We start from the raw sequence: 9,687 nt of genomic DNA, 5'->3' as shown, positions 1-9,687 counted from the left end.
TCTATTTTGAAAACATAAGCATTAAGCTCCATTAGGTGTGGATTAGATTGGGATAGTTAATTTTTGTTCATGTATTTCATAAGTTTATTCATGCATTGGATAAATTGGAAGCTTAGAGCATGTAAAAGAAATAAAAAACATTTAATCACTTGCATAACGACCATAAGCTAACATTTGGAACCTTAATCACTTCCCTAAAGTCCAAAGAACTCTAAAAACTAGGCCAAACTAGCTCTCAAGTTGGGATACATGAGCCCATAGTCCCATAAAAAAATGATGCATTAAGCTCCATTAGGTGTTTGTTCATGTATTTCATAAGTTTATTCATGCATTGGATAAATTGGAAGCTTAGAGCATGTAAAAGAAATAAAAAACATTTAATCACTTGCATAACAACCATAAGCTAACATTTGGAACCTTAATCACTTCCCTAAAGTCCAAAGAACTCTAAAAACTAGGCCAAACTAGCTCTCGAGTTGGGATACATGAGCCCATAGTCCCATAAAGCTAGACATGAGCTTAGAGATGTACATTGTGAGCATAGAGATATAAACCATTCTAGTATGGACATGTGAGCCCTGAGTCTGGAGGCACGAGTCAATTGACATGAGTCAAAAGAGACGTGACTCGACTAGAGGTAGGTATACCTAATAGTGTATCAACTAATTAAAACTACCTTGACACACCTACTTATGTCCTTTAAGGATTTTCCTATCATACAATTTGTAGTAGCCACAATTTTTAAGGAGAATTATTATCCTTTATAATTATTATGACATTCTAATTATTGCCTAATAACACACACCAACCCAATTATTACCTAATAATTACACACACCAACCCTGTCTCATGGGCTTATTTCATAAAAGTCTATGCCCAGTTTATAAGAATATGGCATAGCAGAAACAGATAGCAAGACAAAGCACAATAGACAATGCAATAGATACACAATGGAGAGAATTTAAAATTCTGATTATACCAAAGAGGTACAAGTGATGGTGCTCTCAACAAGTAGAGCTTAGATGGCGATCTAGACTCTAGATGGAGTATGTGTACGAAGTGTAGAAGGGGGTGGATACTGATGACAAGCATTGGAGCTTATATGGTGATATAGACAAACTCTGGATGGAGTATGTACCAAGTGTAGAAGGGGGTGGATACTTACAAGCATTGGATGCCTTAGCTCATGGCAACCATGGTGTGGTAGATGCGTATACAACGAGGGCAGTTACACTACATATAGACACTGCATATAGACACGGTCACTGCTTGCATATCAAGAATGTAAGATTCCTTCCCAGCCCCTCAAGATGTCTAGTTTCTTCCCCTGTAATCAATCCCCTTTTCTAAATAATAAAAGATCCTTTTTTTACCTGTTTTGGCCTAGAGAGAGAAAATGTTCTAGAGAGAGTAATTCAATTTTTAGATATCTTTGGATGGAAAAATATCCCTTCTTATTAAAACAAATTCTCCCGAAACAGAAGTTTAAAAAGAAATTCCTAAGGTGCATTAGAAATAAATTATAATGTACACAAAAGACCTTAGCCTAAGGGTCTAGATTTTTTAAAAATTTTGGATTAAGATTCTTATAGACCAATAAGATTAATGCAAATGTAGGGAGGAGATAAATTGAAGAATAAAAGAAAAACCCCCCAAAAATGAGTAAATACTCACATAAGATGAAGAGTGGACTAAGGACCAAAGAAGAAAACATTTAAAAATTTAAATTTTGACACTTTAGAGTGGGGATCTCCCCTCATGAAGGAGGTGCCTTTTTCCTCATCATTACCCCCCAATTTTAAATCAATTAAACGAGATGTTTCATCTCTTCTCTCTCCTATTTCAAGTCTAGTTCTAAAAAGTAAGCTGAACTGACCTAAAAATGGTCAAAAACTGACCAAACTTATTTGGAAAATTCTAGAATCAGTTTGCTTGGTTTGAGGTTCATGTTTTCCTATAAATAGAAGAAAGCTTAATGGTGTTTATGCACTATTACTCTACTCCTGCGCCCTGAGAGCCAATTACATTGAATTTCTTGATAATTCAATTGTTTTTGGCCTAATCCTCTCCGAAGTAATTGGTGGCCACTCTTGCTTCAAACAAGAGTAGAACCCTCAAGTCTAAGGAAAACTTACAACTCCATGTAAGCTAATTTTTCTTACTTTTTTAAATTTAAATCTATGGTTTTCTTGATTTTCTTGTTTTACAGTTGATTGAATTAAATTCAAGTGCTATGCCTTTGAGGAAAAGGCCACCCCCTTCTCTTCTTTACAATTAAGTCTTTCTTAATCCTAGAAAGACTAGTTAAAAGAAGGATTTTTTTTTGCGAGCTTTTTTTGCCGAGCTTTTTGGAGCAATGAACAAGGAGTCCGAGCTTGCAAAGGACCATGAACTTACTATGAGCTTTGTAAAGGACCAAGAACTTACTTACATATAAATAACAAGCTTTGAAAGATCAACAATATAAATTTCAATCTTTTGATCCACATCATACTTATTGATATAATTACATATATTCATATATGTAACTAAATTCATGCACCTCATACATATACACATACAAAATATACATATACATACATACATGCAAGAGCTACCTACATACATACTAACATATATACATACATACATACATACATACTTTCTTACTTACTTAAAGGAAAAAAAACAATCCTTTAAAGATAAAAAATATATATATCGATCTGTAAAGTTCCAAACCATGAAAATCTCGATTACAAAGTCTTTGATCCACATCATACTTATTGATATAATTATATATATACATATATCTACCTAAATTCATACACCTCATACATATACATATACATACATACATATATACAAGAGCCACCTACGCAGCACTAACATATATACATACATTCCATACATACATACTTTCTTACTTACTTAAATATAAAACACAATCTTTTAAAGATAAAAAATGTATATATCGATCTTTAAACTTCCAAACCATGACAATCTCGAATACAAAGTCTTTTGATCCACAAATTATAGCATTCTAATTATAGCATTCTTCTACATGTCATCCCGACCTAATGAGAAATCTCCCAGACATGCTTTGGCTACCTCCATGTCATTCTCTATCCCCATATAGTGCCTTTTTAACTCTTGGCATGCACGTCCCAAGCCTCCACATCCCGCAAAAACGTCCAAGACACTATCTCCTTCACTTGAGAAGGTCTCCACTAGCCACCTACAATGAAATACAATCATAAACGTGCATCTAAGTATTTTGAAAAAGTAGCTATGAAAATGACCAGAATGAAAATTGTCTCACCTAAAGAACATAGGAGATCTTTTTGCACCACCTCGAATGTAGCGCTCCAAGACCATTGTGCGTTGGAATGGATGCTTCTTATTCTTCTCAAAAATGAAATTTCGTTGAGTGTTGAATAACTTCTTTGAAACATTTTGCCCAGCCTCACGATCAATAATAGGGACATGGCAATTTACTCGATAGAACATACTAAGCGCCAATGTATCCACCTACCATAACGAGAAAACATTATGTTTGGATATCCATACCACATAACATGTATACACAAAGGGAAATATTTTAGAGATTATGACTTACCCGTTCTCCATTGTCATACAAATAACTTGATTCCACATGAACAGACATTGTTCGATGCATGACCAATCCAACTTTCTTTCCCATGGAATATATTTTAGGAAGTTGATCCATTAGACTCAAACACACAAACCAACCCTCATCAGCCACAAACAAACCAACAAAACTGAGTGTGGCACGTATCAATGATGAAGAAACTTGATTCCATGAGGGACACCCATCTGTATCTACATCAACAACTTGTAAACCTGTAGGAAAGTCAGCCCATACGAGGCGAGCCACTGTATCTGAGGGAGCACCTCTATGAGATAGAGCCTTGGGAATCTTCATCAAGAATTCTTCCACACTACATAAAAGATTTATGATGTTTGGTTTTGGTAAGTACAACTTGGAAAACTAATTATATGGTGAAATTATTCTTTTTACCTATCTGAGCCCTCCGAAAGAGTGTGGATGTCTACCAGCAATATGTGTGAAAAACATCTCACCTGCAAGTAAACAAGACAAAAAATGAGATGCATTTCGAAAGCACACACTTCTCAAAATAAATTTGCAATGGAAAGTACTCTTACTAGTCATGTCCATGATGTCACGTTGTCCTGACACCTCCCCCTCTTGAAGATGCTCTGGAGGGTCTCTCTCTTGATTTTCATTTGTGGGGTCTCCCTCTTGAACATCATGCATAATGTCAAGACGTCTCTTTGTTCGCCTCTCACGTTGCACTTGAGATGATGTAGATGTATGCTCTTGGTGTGATTGTGGCACTCGTGACAGTGGTGTGGATGGTTTTGGGGCCACGCGCGAGGATCCAACTACTGGAGACTGGGTCAAGATTGTTGGCTGTGGGGAAGGTATTCTAGAGTCTTCTTGAGTTGGGGGCTCTCTTTCAAGCTCAGATTGGCAATTCTTAAATTCTTCAAGAAATAGATCAAGATAATTAGTAAAAAGGTAAAAATCCCCATACCTTTTTGTATATGTATATGTATGTAGATGTATATGTATCTATGTATATGTATATGTACATGTATGTGTATGTGTATATGCATATGTATATGTATATGTATGTAGGTATTTATCTATGTATATGTATGTAGGCATGTGTCTATGTATATGTATGTGTATGTATATGTATGTAGGTATATGTATCTATTTATATGTATATGTATGTAGGTATGTATATATCAAAACTTAACAATGTTTCTTTAAAATCTAACATGCCAATTCTTAAATGTAACATGAACTTTGTATGTATGTAGGAATTTAGTGTATGTATGTAGGTATGTATTTATGTATGCATATGTATATATACATATGTATATACATATGTATTTGTATATGTATATATCTGTATGTATATGTATCTAATATGTATATGCATATGGATAGTTTACATATGTATAGGTAGGAAGGCTTACATAAACATATACATTTACATTTACATTTACATGCATATAATTTAGTAGAAAGCAAAAAAGTACCTTTTTCTAGGAGCTCCTCACTTGGAGGCACATGATTTAGAGGATAGTCCAACCACCAAGGCATCTCTTAAATTCCCAATCAGAAACCCCTCTCTCAACCCATTCCTTCGGATACATTATTTTCGAGGAATTTGGATCTACCCATTCTTTGATTGCTTCCGTCTCTTCGTCCATTAGACCTTGGCCAATGAGTAGCTGCACCCACCTACATGTCCAAAATAAAACAAACAGTACTAAAATATTTTTTTAAAAGCGTATATGTATTTTCTACAAAAATGTAATGGCATTGGAAGATATATACCTATAGACAACCCTCTTTGCGGCATTCTCCACCTCAGGTTGCTTTTGGCCTTCCTTTACTTTTCCAATCTTTGCCCACACCTCATGGAAGGCCCATGGTATGTGTTTTAATCGCTCCTCTTGCACCCATTGCATAAATGGTGGGATGTAGATAACATCATCATATACCAATAAACCCTCCAAAATAGAGTCTGCCTCCCCTATTAGCTCTTCCCAATACAACTCTTTCTTCATATGCAGCAACGTCTTTTTGTTATCCCCAAACATCTCTGAAATTACCTTGTCCTTTGCCCTCCCGGTCATAAACATTTGAAGCAATTCCGTCTTCCTATTTCAGCATCATACCAAACCCATAAGAGATTAGATATTAAGGTTAGTTTATGTTAAGGGAGGTTTATTGACATGTGACATACCTTTGAGTTGAAATCCGAGATATGGCGACTGTGTAGAGCTTTTCTTTGGTCAGAGCAACCAATCTCTTCTTGGACCAATCATAGTTATATACGAGTTGAAAGAATGCATCACCATTGGATGGGTTTGCAATTATGAGCATCTTGTACGCTCTATCTCGAAATGTTTGCTCTACACCACGTCTGGCTTTCTCACATTTTGTCTCATATTCTTGCAACCCCATGGCATGTCTATCAATGCATGATATAGCTTGCTTCACCGCATTTTCAAACGGTGTCTACGTATAACGAAAAGGACTCATTATCACTCACACGATTAAAAAACATTGATAATCCGTTTATTAATGATATTGGGAAATGCAAACACTACCTTCCACACAAGCTGTGCCAAGATTGTAGCTGGAGCATTGTACCATTGCTCTCCACTTCGTCGCTCCAAACTAAGCTCCATTAAAGCCCACCTCCTTACGTCTTCACCTAGGTAGTCCAATATGGATGATTTGTCCGCCATTCCAAATCGTTGAAACATGAAGATCTCATGTGACAATGTGGATGTCACACTAGTGCGCACCAATCTGTGTTGTAAAGAGTCACAATGAGCTAAGAACTTAACTATGACTTCACAATGTCCATAATTAAGTAGAGAGAGATCACTTACTCATTTTGAGATCGCAAAGCCAATAGCAATTCTCCTTCTTGCTTCTTGTCCACAACCAAAAATTGACATTTGACCCGGACATGGCGTGAGGGGCTATGAGACCAAGCTAGAGAAAGCAAAATAAAGATATTACAATATATTACTTTTGATGTTGCATAAAATCACTCTATGACATTCAAAAGAACATACCTTCGCGCACTCGAGACATCCATGCCTTCACACGATGATTGCCATCCCATACAAGAAACTTCTTACCACTGAGATCCTCCCACTCAGTTCCTCTGATTTCATCCTCAAATCTGTCATGTTGTACCACCCAGTTTGGTCCCCATTCTTGCAAGTCTATTTGTGTGACCGCGAAATACATAGAGCTTCCTGGACGTGTAAGTGAAACTAAAAAAGGAGGAGATGCTTCGACATAACCATGGCAGTCAAAAGAATCACGAAACACCTCAAGCTGGATAGAAACTGTACGGATGGATTCATTTGGAATCAGCCTGCATAAAGGGACCAATGGGGTAGAGGAATTGCGTTGCACAAAAAACTTAGTGAATACATCACCAAGCAATCCCAATTCAATAGATTTTCCAAGAAGCCTTCTATGGGTCTCCCCTTGACCAGTACTAGATTCAGGAATCTCCGTGTGAGTTGGAGGAGGTGAGCTCATTTCGTTCTCCAACACAAGCACTTCTTCCTCATGACCAAGAGAATTATGCGCTTCTGTTTCCTCTCTAACAGGAGATACATGTGAGGACAAAGGTGTCCGTGATTGAGCTTCCTCGCTAAGAGTCAAACAAACACGCCCAGATCTTAGTGAGTATCCCCTGTTGTCTGTAAGAAACACACACCAAGCCCAAGTAAGCATATCTAAAACAATAAAACATAATCTCAATAGAATCTTGGCTATTCACATCATATACCTTTCTTAGTCTTTGCCTGTTGTTTTCCTGCTTTTCTTGGAGCCATCTTCCTTTCTTTTGCCCTGAATATGAGTAGCAAAAAGTTTGAGCTGAATCACACATAAACCCTACTTCATGTATATAGGAAAACATCAACCTCACACACAAACATCTCCTACTAGTGTGTGTGTGTGTGGGGAGAGAGAGAATAGCATAGACATGAAGTGAAGCCACGGATTATATTGAAGAGCTAGAGTTGCAATGGGCTCTTCTGGTTAGAGTGCACATTTGAGGAGAAACCAATAAACCTGAGCTTCCTAGCTTAATACAAGAGCCATTGAAGGAGCTAATATATATTGGCTGTTCATGGTGGCAGTGATGCAAACCCATTGCAGTGTTTCGTCCGAGAGGACTAGTGTTTCGTCCGAGAGGACCATGATATAAGCGTAGAAGGACGTGCAGGTGCAAGAACCATTATGCAAGCCTTACTACTGAGAAATGCACCCGAACTCGTCTGCCCATTTCTTCGTCATCATCATTACGATGATCCATAGCCAAATGTGAGCTCAAATTCATTGTGCCATATGTTCAAGCAATGATAAATGCGTACAAGAAATGCACCATTCAAATGGGACTTACACGACTCTACCAAACCAATGCTTGGACATCCATAATCTAATCGCACGTGAGGGAGAAGCTAACAAGCTTCCTCTCTCTCTCTCTCTCTCTCTCTCTCTCTCTCTCTCTCTCTCTCTCTCTCTCCTTATCCTGTTGATCTCAAGCAAGAATCAAGCAAGCTGACCTCAAGAAAACACCACACTCAAGCACTCACATATGCAAGAAAGTAACTCAACAAGATTCCATAGCCAAAGATAAACATAAACATAGAATCATGCAAGAATTAAGAAGAGAACTAGACAATCAAGAAGGAAGGATCTCCAAAGCTTGAGCTCAATAGCAGATTGTATTATGAGAAGTGACCTTAGACACCCTCATAAGTCAGTTATATACAACTGGGCTTTGTTTATCCACCCACACGTGTCCTCTTTACATATACAAGACTTACATGGCCGACTTTCATTACAACAATGGGCCTTTGGCCATATACAACATGAAATATCTAAGCTAGGGTGGGTGGAGATTACAATTGTCTAGATTTCTCACTCGGAAGCGTTACTATACACGACGAGCAGTGTGAGTGCAAGAAGTTTTGGATGGCCTCATGTTGAAGTGGAGGATTTACTAAAAAAAATTGACATGCTGCACTGGAAAAATTCGACCATGAAACACTCCTTGAATGTCCTTTGATGATGGGGTGGAAGGTATGGAGAGATGCTTATAGTAGTCATAGATTTTCCTGAGTCAGGTCGATGGCAAAATCGAATGCTAATCTCCGAAATTCATTTTGAAGATAGATGTGCCACCCCCATGAGCTCTTTACTTCATTGAAACCTTCGAGGAAAGTAGCCAATGTGTGGAATATTTTGTAAATGTAGATCTTCAAATTCCTTATGCTCACCCATGAACATGCTTATCACTTCAAGCATGCATTGTTCAATGATGGCTTCACTTGGCAATGAGACGGCAGAGATGGTAAATTTGGAAAGTTGAACGCCGCCGGCTCCACCTCTTCAAACGCCACCGGCTCCACCTCCGCCGGAGTGGACTTGCTGGAAGAGAGGCCATGGAGGTGGAGCCCGTGTCTCCTAACACTTAACACTTGACCTACGCAACGCCACAATCTCGATGTCTTCAGCACCGTCAGCGCCTCGTACACCTCGTACACCTCGTCTTCAGCACCGTCAGCTACCACGTACACCTCGTCTCCGCCAACGCAGCGAAAGCTACCACGTAAGGAACGCCACCGGGCTCCACCTCCATGGCCTCTCTTCCGGCAAGTCCACTCCCCCGGCAGAGCCTGGGGATGGTCTGCGCTAGACCATCCCCACTGCCGGGGGAGTGGACTTGCCGGAAGAGAGGCCATGGAGGTGGAGCCGGTGTCTCCTAACACTTAACACTTGACCTACGCAACGCCACAATCTCGATGTCTTCAGCACCGTCAGCGCCTCGTACACCTCGTACACCTCGTCTTCAACACTTAAGTGTCTCCTAACACTTAACACTTGACCTACGCAACGCCACAATCTCGATGTCTTCAGCACCGTCAGCGCCTCGTACACCTCGTACACCTCGTCTTCAGCACCGTCAGCTACCACGTACACCTCGTCTCCGCCAACGCAGCGAAAGCTACCACGTAAGGAACGCCACCGGTCCATGGCCTCTACTCCAGCAAGTCCACTCCCCCGGCAGAGCCTGGGGATGGTCTGCGCTAGCGCAGACCATCCCCAGG

The 9,687-nt window shown here is 39.2% G+C and overlaps 1 protein-coding gene and 1 long non-coding RNA gene across 2 annotated transcripts; both read right to left on the bottom strand.

The window, feature by feature from the left end:
* Positions 1–3,389: 3,389 nt before the first annotated feature.
* LOC147603914 (uncharacterized) lies at positions 3,390–4,075 on the bottom strand. The gene is made up of 3 exons (XR_015265491.1): positions 4,019–4,075; positions 3,596–3,938; positions 3,390–3,507 (listed from the first exon to the last, which is right to left on the bottom strand). It is a non-coding gene; the product is annotated as an uncharacterized LOC147603914 (long non-coding RNA).
* Positions 4,076–6,392: 2,317 nt separating this feature from the next.
* On the bottom strand, positions 6,393–7,521 carry LOC147603913 (uncharacterized). Its single transcript, XM_086796339.1, has 3 exons — positions 7,359–7,521; positions 6,890–7,269; positions 6,393–6,398 (listed from the first exon to the last, which is right to left on the bottom strand). The coding sequence occupies exons 1-3, from the start codon at positions 7,402–7,404 to the stop codon at positions 6,393–6,395; spliced, it is 432 nt and encodes a 143-aa protein (XP_086652465.1). The 5' UTR covers positions 7,405–7,521.
* Positions 7,522–9,687: the final 2,166 nt, after the last annotated feature.

The sequence above is a fragment of the Cibotium barometz genome, chromosome 63 (assembly GCF_041138505.1).
Source record: "Cibotium barometz isolate CiBa-2024 chromosome 63, ASM4113850v1, whole genome shotgun sequence".
NCBI classification, from domain to species: Eukaryota; Viridiplantae; Streptophyta; class Polypodiopsida; order Cyatheales; family Cibotiaceae; genus Cibotium; species Cibotium barometz.
Note: the sequence above shows the minus strand (reverse complement) of the source record. Positions and strands in the feature narration are given on the sequence as shown.